This window comes from Pan troglodytes, chromosome 10, assembly GCF_028858775.2.
Source record: "Pan troglodytes isolate AG18354 chromosome 10, NHGRI_mPanTro3-v2.0_pri, whole genome shotgun sequence".
In the NCBI taxonomy this organism is placed as follows: Eukaryota; Metazoa; Chordata; class Mammalia; order Primates; family Hominidae; genus Pan; species Pan troglodytes.
Window position 1 is genome coordinate 128,964,411 of NC_072408.2, and position 19,117 is coordinate 128,983,527.

At 55.5% G+C, this 19,117-nt stretch overlaps 1 protein-coding gene across 2 annotated transcripts in view; it reads left to right on the forward strand.

The window, feature by feature from the left end:
- The window catches only part of MLXIP (MLX interacting protein), a 67,389-nt gene extending 49,765 nt beyond the window's left edge, over positions 1 to 17,624 (forward strand). Inside the window, exons 6-17 of one of the 2 annotated variants that reach the window (XM_009426456.5) lie at positions 189 to 360; positions 1,092 to 1,181; positions 2,524 to 2,615; positions 3,579 to 4,218; positions 5,456 to 5,577; positions 5,721 to 5,898; positions 7,705 to 7,826; positions 8,429 to 8,530; positions 8,659 to 8,786; positions 9,050 to 9,173; positions 11,191 to 11,320; positions 11,931 to 17,624. In XM_009426456.5, the coding sequence (XP_009424731.2) occupies positions 189 to 360; positions 1,092 to 1,181; positions 2,524 to 2,615; positions 3,579 to 4,218; positions 5,456 to 5,577; positions 5,721 to 5,898; positions 7,705 to 7,826; positions 8,429 to 8,530; positions 8,659 to 8,786; positions 9,050 to 9,173; positions 11,191 to 11,320; positions 11,931 to 12,052 (2,022 nt within the window). In that variant the 3' untranslated portion in view covers positions 12,053 to 17,624. Of the gene's footprint in view, positions 1 to 188; positions 361 to 1,091; positions 1,182 to 2,523; positions 2,616 to 3,578; positions 4,219 to 5,455; positions 5,578 to 5,720; positions 5,899 to 7,704; positions 7,827 to 8,425; positions 8,531 to 8,658; positions 8,787 to 9,049; positions 9,174 to 11,190; positions 11,321 to 11,930 lie in introns of both variants that reach the window. The other variant, XM_016924435.4, reaches the window with a different exon arrangement.
- The last annotated feature ends 1,493 nt before the right edge of the window (positions 17,625 to 19,117 follow it).

Genomic DNA, 19,117 nt, shown 5'->3' on the forward strand with positions numbered 1-19,117 from the left:
GGCTCAAGAAGCAGTCCAGCTCTCTCTCCTGGGTGGGCTGGAGGGAGCCGCTCTCCAAATGCCTCCACCCTGCTGCCTCACTTCCACGGAGCAGCCCTTTGACGAATTTCCCCAGGTGACAGGCGTGGGAATTCTTCGTCCCACTGTTACTCTTTGATGCTTCCTCCCCTGTGTTGGTGTCGTGTTAGGACGATGACATGCTGTATTGGCACAAGCACGGGGATGGATGGAAGACCCCCGTCCCCATGGAGGAGGATCCCCTGCTGGACACAGACATGCTCATGTCGGAATTCAGCGACACCCTCTTCTCCACACTTTCTTCACACCAGCCGGTGGCCTGGCCCAATCCCCGGGAAATAGGTAACCCAAACCAGGGCCTTGGGCTTTGAACAGCCAGCCGCTTCCTTCTCTGCCAGGCCCCCTCTGGGCCAGGGTTCCTTCAGGGCCATCTCTGAGCTGCTGCACGTCACGGTTGGGGGCAGGCAGTAAGGAAGGGAAGGATGGCCGGCCTCATTTGACATCCAGGCCGCACGTACCGAGTGGATGGGGTCTGCAGAGTGGGCCCACTGGGCAGCTGCCATTCCCGTAGTGCCATGGTGGGAGGACAGCAGCAGGGTCTAGTCTGAGTCATTGGCACATTTCAGATACCGTTCATTTCACGGGGTACGTGTGCCGTGCCTAAGCCGAGGCGGCCGGGCCGTGACTCATGCTAAAGAAAATCAGAAGCACTCCCGGGAGTGACTGCTCACCTTGGTGGCATTCAGTCTTCCAGTTAACCTCTCAGGGAAGAGCCCAAAGATTGAAAATTAGAACAGTGTTGGGGGAGGTCTCTGTTCTCTCTTGAGCTCTTTACAGCTTCCTGGGGTGTCCATTCCCTGATACTCAATTTTACCTTCCTGGCAAAAACTTACTTTCCTGCCTTTTGAGGGTGCGGAATGGCCACAAACCCTGAGAAGGTAGAAATCCCAGCCAGCTCCTTGGAAGACTCTGGGATGTGAGCAGGGCCAGGAAGTTCTGTTCCAGGCCTTTTTTACATTCCTGCAACATTGTCTGAGAAGACAAAATGGTTCCTCTCTCTGTGATTCTTGCAGCACATCTGGGAAATGCAGACATGATCCAGCCGGGACTGATTCCTTTGCAGCCTAACCTGGACTTCATGGACACCTTTGAGCCTTTCCAGGGTGAGGACCAGAGGCAGAGAGAGCACGGTTGCCTGCATCTCCCCCAGCCCAGCACAGAGCAGATCGCTGCCTTCCTTTAAGAGGCGAGACTTGGTAGAATGGGCAAGGGGGCGAGCAAAGAATTTTTTTGTAAACTGAACTGTTTTTTGTAGTAACTGCAAGGTCTGGGAAGTTTTTCTGGGACATTGTTCAGCAAGGAAATTGGCTCTGGATTTAGCCGTGACTGTAAGCAGTTCTCCCTCGAAGCAGCAGAGGGCACTGATGACACGGCCAGCTCCCTACCAAGGCCCTGCAGTTAGATGGGTCCTTGAGCACCTGCCATTGTGACAGCAGCAGAAACGTCAGGCCTGGGAGTGTTTCAGAGCCCAGGATAGTTGCCAACATGTGTGGTTCCAACCAGAGCCCCCTTTCTACAGAAAAAAAGGTGTCTCAGGGTAATACCCTCTGTCCATGGCATCCCCCTGGGGGCCATGTGGGGTTTAGGGGTTTAGTCGTTGATTTGTTTGAGTCTTTTTTTTTTTTTTAGAGACAGGGTCTTGCACTGTCACCCAGGCTAGAGTGCAGTGGTTCAATCATGGTTCACTGCAGCCCTGAACTCCTGGGCTCAAGTGATCCTCCCACCTCAGCCTCCTGAGTACCTGGGACTACAGGCACACACCACCACACCCAGTTCATTTCTTCATTTTTTTGTAAAGACGGGGGTCTGCTATGTTGCCCAGGTGATCCTCCTGCCTCTGCTTCCCAAAGTGCTGGGATTACAGGTGTAAGCCATCACACCCAGCCTGTTTTAGTCTTTGTTATTTTGAGACAGAGCCTTGCTCTGTAGCCCACGCTGGAGTGCAGTGGCAAGAACACGGCTCACTGCACCCTCAACCTCCCTCCTGGACTTAAGCGATCCTTCCGCTTCAGCCTCCTGTGTAGTTGGGACCACTGGTGGCACCAACCAGGCATGGTGGTTGTGGTTGGCACCTTTTTTTTTTTTTTTTTTTTTTGAGACGGGAATCTCGCTCTGTCATCAGGCTGGAGTGCAGTGGTGCGATCTTAGCTCACTGCAACCCCTGCCTCCTGGGTTCAAGCCATTCTCCTGCCTCAGCCTCCTGAGTAGCTGGGACTACAGGCATGTGCCACTACACCCAGCTAATTTTTGTATTTTTAGTAGAGATGGAGTTTCACCATGTTAGCCAGGATGGTCTTGATCTCTTGACCTCATGATCTGCCCACCTCGGCCTCCCAAAGTGCTGGGATTACAGGCATGAGCCACCACGCCTGGCCCTGTTTGAGTCTTGATTCCAGCAAATGCTGGGCACACTGAGCTCAGAAGACCCCTGCTGTTGTTTTTCAGACCTCTTCTCTTCTAGCCGCTCCATTTTTGGCTCCATGCTACCTGCATCTGCCTCAGCACCTGTACCAGATCCCAACAACCCACCTGCACAGGTAGAGGAAGCTGGGGGATGGGTGGGGGAAGGGGCTGGCAGGCACAGGGCTGCTCATCAAAGGTTTGCTGCCAGAGCAAGGCTAATGGCATAGCCACACAGTCACCAGCAAAGCGCCAAGCAGCGCTAGACCAGCACTAATGTGCAGAGGCACGATTCCATCCCTCTTTTACAGCATCCTTCAGCACCCATGGGGTGGGAGACTCTTGGTCCAGGTGTGCTTCTGCCTGAGTGCCAGGTAACCTATGTGCAGCTAGCTCTGCTCCGACTAATTAACACAGAATTAGCTAGACAGAGAAGAAAAACATGGATTACTAATAAAAATAACTTCTGTATATTTCTTTCACGTTTTACTAAGCAATCCAAAAAGTTGCTTACAGGTGCTTGGGCTACAGAGCTGAGTGAGGTACCATTCTTTGTCCTTACGGAGCCCTCATGCTTATGCCCATGACCAGTTAGACACTGGTAACCTGGCACCATCTTCAAATGGGCTCCGGGAAGGATTGCTACTGCAGAGACTGGGATCTGAACCATTGATTCCTCGTAGCTTTTCTTATTTAGGAAGAGGTGGCCTGATGACCAGTTGACACGTGAAATCGTCCTCGGGGAGCCCCGAGCAGCTGCAATCCAGGCTGCCTCTGCTCAGTAATAGAAGATGGCAGAGACTTTGGGGAGACTCTGCTGGACTCCAGAAACAAGATATTCCCAGGCTGCTAGCCAGCTGTGTGAGGGCCGTTGCCTTATCTGAGCTCTGAGTTATTTAGTTTTTAATGGAAACAAGACCCCCGCAGACACGCAGGGAAACACAAATCCCTATCAGATCAGCAGCCATGGGCGTGGAGACGTGGCCTTTGTCCCTCTGTCCCAGCGCCCGGCCTGTGTAGTTGGACTTGGCAGTGTGCAGCGCTAGAAAGGAATTGTCTGACCTCAGCATTGCTTCCTGGCTCCTTTCTTCCTTTTTCAGGAGAGCATCCTGCCGACCACAGCCCTCCCCACTGTGAGCCTTCCTGACAGCCTCATCGCGCCCCCTACCGCCCCATCCCTGGCTCACATGGATGGGCAGGGCTGTGAACACACCTCCCGGACTGAGGACCCGTTTATCCAGCCCACGGACTTCGGTCCCTCAGAGCCGCCACTGAGTGTCCCGCAGCCCTTCCTCCCTGTCTTCACCATGCCCCTGCTGTCTCCCAGCCCCGCCCCACCGCCCATCTCCCCCGTGTTACCATTAGTTCCTCCTCCTGCCACTGCCCTGAACCCCCCGGCTCCACCCACCTTCCATCAGCCGCAGAAGGTTGCTGGAGTCAACAAAGCGCCGTCTGTCATCACCCACACGGCCTCTGCCACCCTCACCCACGATGCCCCCGCCACCACCTTCAGCCAGAGTCAGGGCCTTGTGATCACCACCCATCACCCTGCCCCGTCAGCGGCCCCTTGTGGGCTGGCACTGTCTCCTGTCACCCAGCCTCCCCAGCCACGGTTAACTTTTGTGCACCCCAAACCTGTATCCTTGACTGGGGGCAGGCCTAAGCAGCCCCACAAAATAGTGCCTGCTCCCAAACCAGAGCCCGTGTCCTTGGTGTTGAAGAATGCCCGCATCGCCCCAGGTGAGCCAGGCGGGGAGACTCAGTGCGGGGCTCCCCCCGACCCAGAGGGATGTTTTCCCATCCCAAAGGCTTTCAAACTTGTGACCACCACCACCACCCTGGTGTGCACGTGCATGCGCACACACATACACTTAAATGAAACAAAAGTGTCATGAAATAATACATGGCCATGATCTAGTCCGTTTTCTATGCTCTATCTTTTTTGTTTTTTTGTTTGGTTGTTTTTTTTTTGAGACAGTCTCTGTTGCCCAGGCTGGAGTGCAGTGGCATAATCTCGGCTCACTGCAACCTCCCACTCCTGGGTTCAAGCGATTCTCCGTCGTCAGCCTCCCGAGTAGTTGGGATTACAGGTGTGCGCCACCATACTCGGCTAATTTTTGTTTGTTTGTTTGTTTGTTTTTTGAGATGGAGTCTCACTCTGTCACCTAGCTGGAGTGCAGTGGTGTGATCTCGGCTCACTGCAACCTCCGCCTCCTGGGTTCAAGTGATTCTCCTGCCTCAGCCTCCCGAGTTAGCTGGGATTACAGGCGCCCATCACTACACCCAGCTAATTTTTTGTATTTTTAGTAGAGATGGGGTTTCACCATGTTGGCCAGGCTGGTCTCGAACTCCTGATCTCAGGTGATCTGCCCACCTTGGCCTCCCAAAGTGCTGGGATTACAGGTGTGAGCCCCTACACCCAGTCTCTATTCTCTTTTTTTTTTTTGAGACGGAGTTTCACTGTTATTGCCCAGGCTGGAGTGAGATGACACGATCTTGGCTCACTGCAAGCTCTGCCTCCCGGGTTCAAGTGATTCTCCTGCCTCATCCTCCTGAGTAGCTGAGATTACAGGCATGTGCCACCACACCTGGCTAATTTTGTATTTTCAGTAGAGATGGGGTTTCACCACGTTGGCCAGGCTGGTCTTGATCTCCTGACCTCTGGTGATCCACCTGCCTCGGCCTCCCAAGGTGCTGGGATGACAGATGTGAGCCATTGCACCCAGCCTCTCTATCTTTTTTTAAAGTTAGTCACAACCTACAGTGTGAAAACATGGTCCTGGCCATCTCTTTCCTGGGTCTATAACATGTCTCCTTCAAGAAGTCACACAAATGGTTTTAGGTGCCTTGGTGGCTTTGTCTTCCTGTCCCCTGGGGTTGAGAACAAGCTGTCTCACTGGCAGAGAGGCAGCCTCTGCAGGGTGGGCCAGGCCCTGTGGCCCAGGGCTGCACCTGAACATCCTCCTTATCCTGGCAGCTGCCTTTTCAGGCCAACCACAAGCGGTGATCATGACGTCAGGGCCTCTGAAGAGAGAAGGGATGTTGGCCTCCACCGTGTCCCAGTCCAACGTGGTCATTGCACCTGCTGCCATCGCCAGGGTGAGGAGGGCCCTGGGCAGACCTGCAGTGTCCTTCTCACCCCGGAGCACCCTGATCTTGGGCGGCCCTCACCTGAGACGACTGGTGTGCCGCCCTGCTGTATATCAGCAGTCAGGGGTGACCTCTCTCCCATGTCACTGCAGGCTCCTGGGGTCCCGGAGTTCCACAGCAGCATCCTGGTGACAGATCTCGGCCATGGCACGAGCAGCCCGCCTGCCCCCGTCTCCCGGCTCTTCCCAAGCACAGCGCAAGACCCCCTGGGGAAGGGCGAGCAGGTCCCGCTGCATGGGGGCAGCCCCCAGGTCACTGTCACAGGGCCCAGTGAGTGTTCACTCGGCGGGATGGTTGGGGCATCGCAAGGGAAGTAACTGGGCCTGCCGTAGACCATGGGGGGTGCTTGCTGGGTCCCCAGGATGGAGCCTGGGCTTAGGACACACAGTGAGGTCTTGTAGGCCTGCTGATAACACAGTCTGGGAACACGCTCTGTGGGTGGCAGGATGAACTGTGGTGGCACTGGCAGGGCAAAAAGTAGTGGGCATGTGGCAGTGTAGGTGACCCGTGTGCTCGGGGAGTCCCTGCTGACTGCCCACGAAGGCCTGCTACTGAGCTGCTGATCTCACCCAGAGAAGGGATTGAGGAGCCCTGGGCTTCCTGTCTCTGGGAGCATCAGCCTGGGGTTGCTGTGGCCACAGAAGCCGTCCAGCCTCATCTGGGCACCAACGTGGCCTTCCCCAGCAGGTCTCAGCACTACAGGTCTGTGGCCCATGTCCACTCTTGGGCCATCCAGGGGCAAGATAGTCAGAGCAGGACTGATTTTGCCCAGGGACATCTGAGGAGCCAACAGGCCAGATCAGGGACAAATGGTGTGCCCGAGGCTGTGCTGCTGGTAGAGGGTGTGGGCAGATGGGGCCCCTTCCCTCAAATGCCTGCCATACCAGGAAGGGAAATGGAAATGGCCTCTTTTCTTAAATAAATGCATGGTGTAGGCCAGGCGCAGTGGCTCATGCCTGTACGCCCAGCACTTTGGGAGGCTAAGGCAGGTGGATCACTTGAGGTCAGGAGTTCGAGACCAGCCCAGCCAACATGGTGAAACCTTGTCCCTATCAAAAAATAAAAAAAATTAAATTAAATTTAAAAAAAAGCAGGGCTTAGTGGCATGCACCTATAGTCCCAGCTACTCAGGAGACCGAGATGGGAGAATCACTTGAACCCAGGAGGTGGAGGTTGAAGTGAGCTGAGATCGAGTCACTGCACTCCAGCCTGGGTGACAGAGCGAGACTCAATCTCAAACAAACAAAGGCATGGTGTAGCTGCTCCTGGAACTCTGTGAGCAAACAGTTGTCTCCCTCTTCCCTCAGGAAGACGCGAATGAGGGAGGGTCTCTGACATAGTGGGCTCAGCCAGCAGGGGCCTTTTCCAAGGACAGGCTTTGGAGAGTAAGGACTCTTCAGTCTGGAAAGATAGAAACAAGAGAGTTGGGAGTCAGGCCCCTCAAATAATCGAGGGAGAGGTTAGGGCCAACCATTGCCTTGGTCTCCGGAGTCTCAGAACACAGAACTTAGAGCCTGCTGTACAGCCTCACGGGGAGTTTGGGGAAAATAATCCAGCAGAGAGGAAAGGAAGCGGAGGCATTTGTTACAGTAAAGCAGAATGGGCCGAGAAGGCCGAGTCCACCTGGGACTGAGCACGGTCACTCACTCCTCTAATACTAGCACTTTGGGAGGCAGAGGCAGGTGGATCGCTTGAGCCCAGGAGATTGAGACCAGCCTAGACAATATAGTGAGACCTTGGCTCTATAAAAAATTTTTTAATTAAAAAATATAATAATAATAAAGAGCCCACCTGCGAAATATCTCCTAAAGCGACACCAGTGACTGGAACGCGTCACACAGGGTTGCTCCATCGTGTTCTGTGTGGATTAAGGGTGTTTTTGTTGTTGTTATTAATTTAAGAGTTTCAGGGAGTGAATAAGAAAAATCTAAGGAAGCATGTGTGTGCAGTTGAAAGAACCAAGTGCAATACGTGGCTAGCAGCGAGCACCTCATAACCCTGCAGAGACCCCAGGCTGCCTCCTGGTGGCGTTGAGGGGCCAGGCCTCCGCCCCTCAGAGGAGTCTGTTCTTACCAGGTCGGGACTGCCCAAACTCAGGGCAGGCCTCTCCGTGTGCATCGGAGCAGAGCCCCAGTCCTCAGTCTCCCCAGAACAACTGCTCAGGGAAATCCGACCCCAAAAATGTGGCTGCACTAAAGGTACCGCATGTCTCCTCTTGGTTCCCTTGGGAGGAGGGGAGAGGAGTGCAGGACATCAAGGATCTGTGTCTGTCTGGAACGGAGACCTCAGACCCAGCCAGAGCTGCCCAGGCAGGGGTGGATCAGAAATGGGCTTCTCCTTGCCCCATGCCACGAACCAGCCCTGTGGGGATGGTGGGCCCCCTGGAGGCTTTTGGGTGGGCCCCAAGCCTGGGAGCCAACGCTGAGTCCACGTAGTGTGCAGGTACTGCTCAGGCTGCCCGCATCAGTTGCAGGAGGGGTGTGGCCACCACCAGAGCTGTGCTGTGGGGAGGAGGCAGGGCTGGGTGGGGAAGGCAGAGCTTGCAGCACCTGGGATGCACCGGTTCAGCCCCGCCGTTCCCAGCCCCAGCTGTGCACCATTCTGCAGAGCGGGTTTTCTGTGGTTCCCAGTCTTGTCCCTCCGGCTCCTCATTGGAGCCTTCAGCTTCTCGTCGTGCCCTCCTCCCACGTAGCTCTCTAGCCCTGGCCCTTGGGCACCCAGGATCAGCGTAGGGGGTGAGGAAGGGTGGACAGTGTGCCTGCAATGTGCCTGTCTTAGTGACCAGCGGGTTCTCCAGCAGAACCGGCAGATGAAGCACATCTCAGCTGAGCAGAAAAGGCGCTTCAACATCAAGATGTGCTTCGACATGCTCAACAGCCTCATCTCCAACAATTCCAAGCTGGTGAGTTGCCAAGAGCGTGGGCTGTGGCAGGGCAGGGGAGCTGGCAGGACGTGCTCCCTGCGTGGTCATTGCCGGTGGCAGGCCTGCTGGCTGTGGGTGCTGCCTCCAGCCACCTGCCCCTTCTGCAGACCAGTCACGCCATCACACTGCAGAAGACCGTGGAGTACATCACCAAGCTGCAGCAGGAGAGAGGCCAGATGCAGGAGGAGGCCCGGCGGCTGCGGGAGGAGATCGAGGAGCTCAATGCCACCATCATGTGAGCTTCTGGGCCTTGGGGCTCCAACCAGGCACCCCATCCCGATGCAGGGCCTGCCTCAGAGGTGGTGGGACCCTGTGGCCTCATCACTGGTCAGTGCCTCTTTGCTGCAGTAGTTCTGCTCTTTGTCACCCTTCTTTCACAGACCTCTCTTCTCTGTGCCTGGCTGTGGCCCGGCACTGGGCCAGCCCTGCCATCTTTTGTCCCAGGGTCCTTATTGGCCACTGGCTGCTCCACAGCTCCCACGGCTCCTGTCATTTCAGCTCCTGCCAGCAGCTGCTCCCTGCCACGGGAGTCCCCGTTACCCGGCGCCAGTTTGATCACATGAAAGACATGTTTGACGAATACGTGAAAACCCGGACCTTGCAGAATTGGAAGTTCTGGATTGTATCTTTGGGTTTTCTTTTTGCTCTTCCCGGCCCTCAGCCAATGCACTGAAGCCACAGACCGTGGCACTGTAGTTACTTTAGAAAGACTCTTTAAATGCCTGTCACCAAGCTCCTCACGACAGGCAGTGCTAGTGTCTATCTCGGGAGAGAGTGGTCCGGCCTGGCCTGCTGTGTGGGCTGGAGGTGCTGATGGGGCTTCAGGGTGCTTTGCAGGAAGGGCTAGGGAGGTAGAACGGTGGGCTTCGCTCTCTAGGTCCTTAAGAAATCAGGACAATGCTAGAGCCACTTGCAGAAGGTGCAGGGGAAGGAGGCATGGTTCCACACAGCCTGGCAGCCAGCTCGGTCCTCGAAGCCACAGGGAGGGTGAGTGCCACCCCTGCTGTGACAGGTGGAAACCAGGACTCCCTCCACTGAGTGGTAGAGCCCAATTTGAAGCCTAATGGAGCATGTCCACCTCTAGGGGCTCTCGTGCCAAGGCCACCTTGCACTCAGCCTTCCAGGTGGCAGCACGGCTCTCACGGGGAGTGGTTCCTGCCTGGTCACTCCCCACCCTGCCACCGCTCTGCCTCTGAGTAAACGGTCGGCACATGTGTTGGGTTGACCGTGGCATTGGGGCAAGGGTCTGACAGTCAGAGGTGACGGTCGTGCAGGAGGAGAGAATCCCAGCTGCAGCTATCAGGCAGGGCAGGGCGCAGCACCTGTGTGTGCTGGAAGGGACAGAGTGTTTTTGTTTGTTTCTTTTTTCCCCCTGAGACAGGGTCTCACTCTGTCACCCAGGCTGGAGTGCAGTGGTACAATCACAGTTCACTGCAGCCTCCACCTTCCCAGACTCAAGTGATCCTCCTGCCTCAGCCTCCTGAGTAGCTGGAACTACAGGCTCATGCCACCACGCCCGGCTAATTTTTGTATTTTTAATGGAGATGGGGTTTCACCATTTTGGCCAGGCTGGCCCCAAACTCCTGACCTCAGGTGATCCCCCTGTCTTGGCCTCCCAAAGTGCTGGGATTACAGGCGTGAGCCACCGTGCCCGGCCATAAGAGGCAGTTTTTAATTGAAGAGATGACAGGCACCAGCTCTGATTCCTCTGTGTTGCTGTTTTACTGCCTGCCCTGGTCCTGATCCCTGTCATTAATAGAGCTGGGTGGCGTCTGGAATGAATCGGAGCTTCTTTGATGAAATGGCACACTCCCCATCATCAGGCCGAGGTGGGGGAACTGTGAGTGCCGTCCTGATCAAAGTCCGAGAGGAAACATGCCTCAGGCCTTCACTAAGATGGTCTAGGAGACTGGCATGCACTTTTGCATTTAACACAGAAGGCAAACGCCACTTTCAGGCAGATGGCTCCTGCCTTTATTTATTTATTTATTTATTTTGAGAACAGAGTCTTGCTCTGTCACCCAGGCTGGAGTGCAGTGGTGCAATCTCAGCTCACTGCAGCCTCCGTCTTCCGGGTTCAAGCTATTCTCCTGCCTCAGCCTCCCAAGTAGCTGGGATTATAGGCACCCACCACCACGCCCAGCTAATTTTTGTATTATTAGTAGAGATGGGGTTTCACCATGTTGGCCAGGCTGGTCTCAAACTCCTGACCTCAAGTGATTCACCCACCTCAGCCTCCCAAAGTGCTGGGATTATAGACGTGAGCCACCGCGCCCAGCTGGCTTCTGCCTTTCCACCTGCTCTGTGCCTTTGATGTTCCTGGCACTGTATGTAAGAACGATTTTGATCGCGTGTTTGTGCTAGGACCTGTTCCAGACTAGAGACTTCTGTGTCCCTGTCCCCTGCCTGCTCGGTGCTTGAGCGGCCCTGTTGTCCAGGTACAGTTAGAGCAGAGTGTTTTCATGAAGTGGAAGACACACCTTGCCTAGAGATCTCTCCCTCTTTTCCCCAGTGATCCATTCTCTGTGGGCAGATACTTTCCAGCCCCAGGGGAAAGGAGTATGCCAGCCCAACCACCTTCGAGTCTGCAGTCCCCAGCCCCTCTCCGTGCTTGCCTTTTCTTTAACCACACACTGCAGTTCAGCATCATCATCAAGCCGCTATTTGAGTCGTTCAAGGGCATGGTGTCCACCAGCAGCCTGGAGGAGCTGCACCGGACGGCGCTCTCCTGGCTGGACCAGCACTGCTCCCTGCCCATCCTCAGGCCGAGTGAGTGGGGCAGTGCCAGGGTGGGGGGCTTCATGCTAGTCCTGGAGGGAGGACAGCCCCAGGCTGAGGACAGTATTAGCCAGACTCCACTGCAGGCAGCCAGGTGGGGCCGGGGCAGGGGCACAGTGCTGTCCAGGAGGTCCTCAGTCAGGAGCGCCCAGTGGGGGCAGGAGGCTCCTGCCCTTTTGTGTCTCCCAGCTTGTTCAGACCCAGCTTGCATGGATCTAGTGCCAACTATTTGCCAGGCCCTGTATCAGGTGCCTTCAGGTGTGTTTTCTTGTTTAATTCTTATAACAACAAGCAAAGATTATCCCATATGTTAAGGTTATAGAAGCTTAATATCAGAACAGCTGGCAGCCCCGTGGCACCAGGAACAGCATAGGATGCTCCACCTACGGCAGCTCCTGCTGGATTTGGGGAGGCTTCTGGAGGCAGAGGGGTGAGTGCCCAGGTCTCGGCGTCGGCCCCTGGCACTCCTCCCTGCAGTCCAGCATGGCTGCTGCTCGCCCCGTGCCTGAGCATTCCCACATGGGTTGTAGGTACAAAGCCGAGTGTGCGGTATGTGGTGGGTCTGTGTCACTGCCTGCGTCTGACCCTTTCTGTCTTGCAGTGGTATTGAGCACGCTGCGGCAGCTGAGCACCTCCACCTCCATCCTCACAGACCCGGCACAGCTGCCAGAGCAGGCGTCCAAGGCTGTCACCAGGATTGGCAAGAGATTGGGAGAGTCCTAGCTGCTTAGCTGGCATGTGGCCGCATGAGATGCCAGGAGACCCTTCCCTGCCCATGGAGAGTAGGCTGCGCCCCCCAGCCCTTCCTGACGCTCAGCCTCGGGGCCTCTCTCCAACTCTGCCGGCCCACCGTGGCATCGGGAGGCCATGCTCAGGTCTGAAGCAGGTTTGGGGCCTGCTGACAGCAATAGCCCGCCTTCGGGAACCCCTTGCTGTGAACTCTCTCACTCAGTGACCTCAGTCACCAACCTCCTCTGCCCTCGGGGCAGCCCACACAAAAGGGAAGTGCTGGCCGTGCTGGTCCTGCCCTGCTGGTGGCCTGCCGGGCCTGGCGCTGGTGAGCGGAATCGATGGGATGAGGGTGACAGGGCCTGCTCCTGTCCTGAGGCCCAGCCTTGTCCCTCCTGCCACGTCCTGTCCACATGCATGCCTCTGCGTGATGCCCTGCTCCACACTCTGGTCTGCCCGTGGGGCAGTTGGAAGGCGTCTTTCTTTCTCCCCTCAACTCTGACAGCACCCAGCCCTTGTGGATGGACTTGGGCTTCTATTCAGGCTTATGCATGGCAGGCTGCCAGGGGGAAGTGCCTTCTTCAGAGGTCCTCCAGGACACATGTGTGCAGAAACGGTGGATGTGGAACGCACAGGACCAGAATGGAAGCGTGTGATGCACGGTGGCTGCTCTGGCTGAGAGGCCCTGCTGGGCATGTTTCATCTGTCCCCTTTTAGCTCCACCTGACATTGCAGGATCCATGGGGACTCAGCCCAGGGCCTTCTCGGATGTCACCTCACCGCTGTGGCCCTTCTGCCGTTCTTCTCCACTTGGCTCCAGCTGCAGCTGTTGACAGATCAAGCATGTCCTGTGGGAGCTTAGAACCCTGAAGTTCTAGTGTCTGAAAGATCAGACTCCACGTCCTGCTGTCAGCCTTGTCATCTTGTCTGATGTCTTTCAGCTGGGAGCCCCAAACCAGGACAGTTCTCGGACCAAAGATGCCCCCACACTCAAAAGTCTGTCCCGTCTTGTGTTTGGAGAAGGAAACAATGTTGGCAGGCAGCACTCTGTGGTGGTCAGCCCTCAGAGCTGTTTCTAGGCATCTCTCAGATCAGACAGCAAAGAATCTACCCAGATCTGGGCTGGGTGGAGGTGTGGCTGGGCTGGGGGCCATTCTGAGCCTGCAGTGAGAGTTTGGCCCAGCCTCAGTCCTTGCTCTTTTCTGGCTACCTCTGCAGGGAGCTGCAGGGGCAAGCACTCTCTCCAGCACTCAGGAAGCCCGGCCGAGGGTACCTCCTCGTGGAAAGAATGCACTTTAAAGCTCTGCTGAGGAGTTCGGAGCCCAGGCTTTCAGGCGACCTCTGCCCTCCCTGCCTCTCCTCACCCTCCCTCTCTTCCTGCAGGGCCTGGGAAGGGCTTTGAGGGAGCCTGGGAGCCATGTGAAGAGGGGCACGCCTGGGCTGTCCCACAGTTTAGATCCAGTTGGAGGTTCTCCCTGGCTCCTGCAGGCCTGCGGGGATCTCTCCCCACTTCAGGCCTCCGGCCAGCTGCCTGCCCTCTTGTCTGTGCTTCAGCCCTGCACAAAAGCAGCTTGGTGACACCACTCAGCCACCCAGAGTACGTGTTTACAGGCTTTCCAGATCACCTTCCTGTGGGGTGAACGTAATGAGGCGGGGCTGGTCCTTGGAATTTCCCCTGGAAAATGGTAACAGACTCCATCCTTGACCCGGGGATGAGCATGAAGGCATTGTCCCAAAGGCAGAGGCCACCGTGGTAGGAATTCCACCAAGGCCAGAAGGGAAAAAGGAAGAACCCACCGTGTCTGGCTGTGCGGGCCCTGGGGAGGGTCGTGAGTGCAGCCCCTCTCTACTTCCGTGCCTTTGTAAAACGTGTAGATAACCGCAGTGGTTGGCTGAGCCAAGAACTCTCCTAAATCAGTGGCTTTCTCCCCACCCCTTGCTGAGGAGTCATTTTTTTAAAAATCTGTGGGATATAAAATTGGCCTCCTGCTGCTTCAGCCTACCTCTCCCTCTGCTGACTTAATGTCGTGATTCTGTTTCTTCAGATATTTAAGGCTGTTAGGTTGTGTGAGCCTTGAAGTGTGTGTGTGTGTGTGTGTGTGTGTGTGTGTGTGTGTGTGTGTGTCCCAGCGACTGTCCACTGTCCAGGAGATGCATGTCTTTGTATTGGAGATATTTCTGTAACTCATTCTCTTGGTGCTCACGATTGCCATGGCCATAGGGCCACAGTGCCGTATCTGCTGCAGACATGATTGTTTCTTGTTCTAGAGGTTTTCTTGTTTTCGAATCTTGCCTGATGAATCCAGCCAGACCAAGGGGCCTAGATTTGACCTCTGTCCTGGGCTCCTGGGCCAGGTGCAGGGACATCTGAGGCCACTCTGCTGGCCACCTCCAGTGGGTGCTGACCACAGGATGGGCTTTGTTTACACTCATTTTCACCCTGATTCTTGCCCCCACTTTCATAAAAGAAACTTCAAAATGCTGACGCTTTGGAGAGTAAGAAAATCAATCTTGGCCGGGCACGGTGGCTCCTGCCTGTGATCCCAGCACTTTGGGAGGCTGAAGCTGAAGGATCACTTGAGCTCAGGAGTTGGAGACCAACCCTGGCAACATAACAAGACCCTGTCTCTATAAAAAAAAAAAAATTTGCCGTGTGTAGCAGTGAGTGCCTGTGGTCCCAGCTACTTGGGCCTGAGGCTGGAGGATTGCTTGAGCCTAGAAGTTACAGTGAGCTATGATCATGCCACACTGTACTCCAGCCTGGATGACAGAGTGAAACTCTGCCTCTAAATAAAAGAAAATAGAGGCAGACTGTGGTGGCCCACGCCTGTAATCCCAGCACTTTGGTAGGTCAAGGCGGGTGGATCACCTGAGGTCAGGAGTTCACGACCAGCCTGACCAACATGGTGAAACCCTGTCTATACTAAAAATACAAAACATTAGCCACGTGTGGTGGTACACACCTGTAATCCCAGCTACTCGGGAGGCTGAGTCAGGAGAATCACTTGAACCTGGGAGGCGGAGGTTGCAGTGAGCTGAGATTGTACCACTGCACTCCAGCCTGGGTGACAGAGCAAAACCCTATCTCAAAAAAAAAAAAAAAAGAAAAAAATAGAAAATCCAAAAAGAAAAACCAGAAGGCCTGCTGGTGTATAAATCCCTGGGCGGGTTTCTGATAAATTGCCCTGTGCTGTCAGCCCCTGCACTGCACTGCTGCCTTCCATGGTGGGTGGGAGACCCCAGAGTGGGGCAGGCGCCACTGAGGGCTTTTCTTGGAGTCGGCCAGCAGGCCACGCAGCATCCGGCACCCCGGGCGGGCTGGCTAGCCGCCTTCTTAGGACATCTCTACTTTGAAGGATTTTACCGCAGGAAGCAATAGCAGCGCTGGCCATTGGTGCTGATGACAGCATTGGGTCTGGTTGAGGGGAAGGGGCTGGAAAGCAGCAGACCCCCCAGTGCTGCGCATGGTCCCGGAGCTGTCAGCCAGGGGAGTGGGGTCAGCCGTCAGCCAGCCCTCCCGTTTCCTGCCCATGGGCCCTGACCACACTCCCTTTTCTAGAAGTCAATCCTAAGGTTTCTCTGCTCTGGCTAAGAGGATGTAAATTTGGATTCTTAGAGGGCATGGCACCCCCAGTCCCTGCCCAGATAAAGTAGCACAGTGGCATGCAGCACCTCTGTCTGTTGCTGACGTTGGGGGGCTTACACACCCACCTCATCTCCGTGCACAGCCATGACTGGCCCTGCCGGCAGCTGGGGTGCAGGTAAGGGTCTCTCTCAGAGAGGGGAGCTGCAGCTGAGAACTGGCGAGGCCCCTTCCTCCAAGGCCCTAGCTGGCCCCTGGGTGAACCTGAGGTGGCAGGTTCAGGTTTTCAAGATGGCGAGGTCTCGCTGTCTGCTGGACAGTACGTTAGGCTCTCAACTCATGGGTGTGGAGCTGGGCCTGTCCCGGGCCAGTGGACCCCTGTGTGTGGGGGATTTGGGGTGCTGTGGGCCTGGTTATGCACTGGCAGATGGACCTTGCTTTGGTCCAGCTCTTTTCCTTACCCTGGCTCCGACGTGGGAAGGCTTGGAGGGCCCGTCTCATCACCCCCGTTCGCCCTCAGCTGTCCCTTTCCCTTGTCGCCTGGCCGCTGCCTCGCCTGCCTGAGGCCTCCTAGCAGGCAGCCTGGGTGTGAGTTGAGCCTCTCTCTTTTCCCTCTGGTGGGAAAGTGGCCTTTCCCTCAACACCTGCTCCCCGGCCCCAGAGGAACCCACCTGTTTTGGAGCTCAGCTTGGCCCAGCGTTTCCTTGGGGAAGGGAAAGGAGGGCTGGACAGCACTGATCCGGGCAGGCAGCGTGTGCAGCAGTGGCCAGCCAGAGTGCCAAAGATGCACGGGGATGTGGTGTGTGGCTCCGGGCCCTCGACATCTCTGCTTTGGGGGATTTTACCTTGTCTGCACACTTGTCAGGGGAGAGGGGACAGCAAGGTGGGAGGTTGAAGAGCTTTGAGGCTCAGCAGCATGTTTGTGGCATTCGGTGGACACCATGGCCTTGGGCGGCTGGACAGGTTTTTGTGATGTGAGGGACACACACGGGGCACATGGTAAGCTTGGCAAGGGCTCCAGGAACGCTGACGAAGCGTTTTAGGACCCCCAACCCCATGCCTGTACCAGGGCTGGCCTCCAGAGTGGGTGAGGACAGAGCAGCTGTGGGCTTTTCATTCTGAGGTCTTGGCCCCCCTGGCCACCGCAAGGGACTCTTTGCTTGTCAGGGCTTGCAAAAATCAACCTTCGAGAAAGAAAAGGGAACTCTTCACGTTGAATGTTGACTTTGTGTGTGTGTGTGTGTGTGTGTGAGTGTGCACGCGCGCGTGCACTTGCACAAGCTTGCGTGTGCGTGTTTACTTCATGGAATTTTGTTTTGTGAAATTCCCCTCCAGTCGTGTCAGAATTTACCTCCATGCCCCAGTCACACTGTTGGTTCTGCGCTCTGAACCTGGGTGTAGCTCATTTGAAGGACTCTCTTCTGCGTTTCCTGACAGTTATTTGGTGGTCTCAAGAGTTGAGGTTGTGGAGGGTTGGGAGAAACTGAAGTTCTATACATTTCCATAGAGTTTACATCCTGCAGTTAAAAGGCAGGAAGGGCTCAGCCCGGGCCCCACAGCTCCAGGCCATTCCCCACGGGCCGCCCACAGTGCCCCCTTTTCTGTAGCCGAATCTTTTTCGAACAGCCCGGGAAAGGAAAACGGATTCACTTGCTGATTTTGTTCACGGCGGAAGCACCATGTTCCGTTCCTTTTTCAGATTCAGTTTGTTGTGTAAATGGCGGTTTTTTCTGGTGTGAGCTTTGGTGATGGTGGCAGGGCTCCTTTGAAGAGATGGTTCCACCTCGTGGTCTGAAGAACAAACCAGAGAAGAGTCTGGTTTGGCCAGAGGCCCCCTCCGGCCCACGTCACCCTGAGTACACCCCTCTGATGCTCTGCTGTCAAGAAGCACGTTTCCACCAGCTGTATTCAACACTACAATGCATTTTTTAAACTATATTTGCATCCAAGACAATAAAGAAACCTTATTTTTTTTGAAAAGCCTGTGATGTGTGGCCTTAAATACTATCCTGTTGCAGCAGTGGAAGAGATGGAAAAATGAAGAGATCTGAGCATAGCGATGCCCTTGGCCAGCTCACTCCTTTTAACCTCGGGAGGTGTGATCAGCCTGGGATGGAGGCACTGGGTGGGGAAGAGGCCCAGGGTGGGAGGGCGATTCTAGAGGTGTGTCCGGAAAGTCGGTGCTCCTCTTCTAAAGACAGGCCTCCCCACAAAGGCTGATGAGAAAGGCCCAGTGTGGCGGGTTCTGCCTGTGGCCTCAGCAGGGGCTAGTGAGGCAGGCCACTGCTCCAGGCCGCACCCAGATGGACAGAACTCACTGGTGCCCCTATAAACCTCCCGTTTCCTCATCCGGGACTTGGGCAAAGAGCACCAGGCCTGCACGCTTGACAGTTTCACGTGAAATCACATGTGTCCGAGTGTTCAGTAGCCCGTGGAGCTCTGTGCTTAGAGAGTGCAGTCATCAGCACAGCCAGCACTGGCCCAGCTCTGCAAGATCCTCAGTCACAGTGGGAGCCTCCAGGCACTGTGGTTCCCCTCCTCGTTATTGACCCAATACCAGAGATGGGAAAGACTAGAAAGCTGGCCAGTAGAACTGTTCCTTTGTTCAGGTGCTGAGAAGGTTTGGCTCATCTTCGTTTAATGTAGCAGCTTTTCTCTGTCGTTTTCCTGGGCCCCGTGCCCACCCATCTGGCGCCCTGTGCCTGGACAGGGTGACCCAGCGAGAAGACACAGCCCCTCACAGAGCCATGGGGTTGCTTCACCAGATGACTGCCCAGATCTGGATCTCGATGTAGAATGCAGTGGGTTGATACACAAGCTCTTGTCTGATCAAACCCCCATACCTCCCCTGAGGAGACACAAAGCAAGCCTGGGCCTTGAGAGCCGGGGGTCCTAGAGGGAAAGGTGAGCGCCTCACAGACTCCTTTGGGCTGGAAGGAACTCGGTTTCCACTGAGCTCAGCAGCAGGGGTCTGTGTTAATGTTTTGAGCGCAGCTCCATACCTACCTGGGATCCTAAAAGATGGTAGGGGCATGATTGGAGGAGAAAGCAGAGTTTGGATGGGTTGGGAGGGAGTAGCAGCGACAGGAGCAGGACAGGAGCAGGATCCAGAGGGAGCGAGGCCGGTGCCCTGGAGTCCTGTTCCTTGATGTTCACTGGGCCCTGCTCAGGCTTAACATTTCCAGCTGCTGCAGGGGCATGTACAGCTCTGCACAGTTCTCAAGGTGGTGGCGTGGTTAATTCCATTACAGACAAACCAGAGTCATGTCCGAGGTAGCGAGGCTACATGGGTCAGAGAAGCCTAACCGGGCTTTTCCCTCTTGTAAGTGGCCTCACCATCCACCACTCACCCAAGCCCACATCCAGAGAATTATCCCTGAAGTCCTTCCTCTCCCCTCCCAATACCAAGTCCTGCCAAGTTTCTCTTCTCAGTTTCTTCTAAATACACATCCGCTTTTCTCCATCCCCACTGCCAT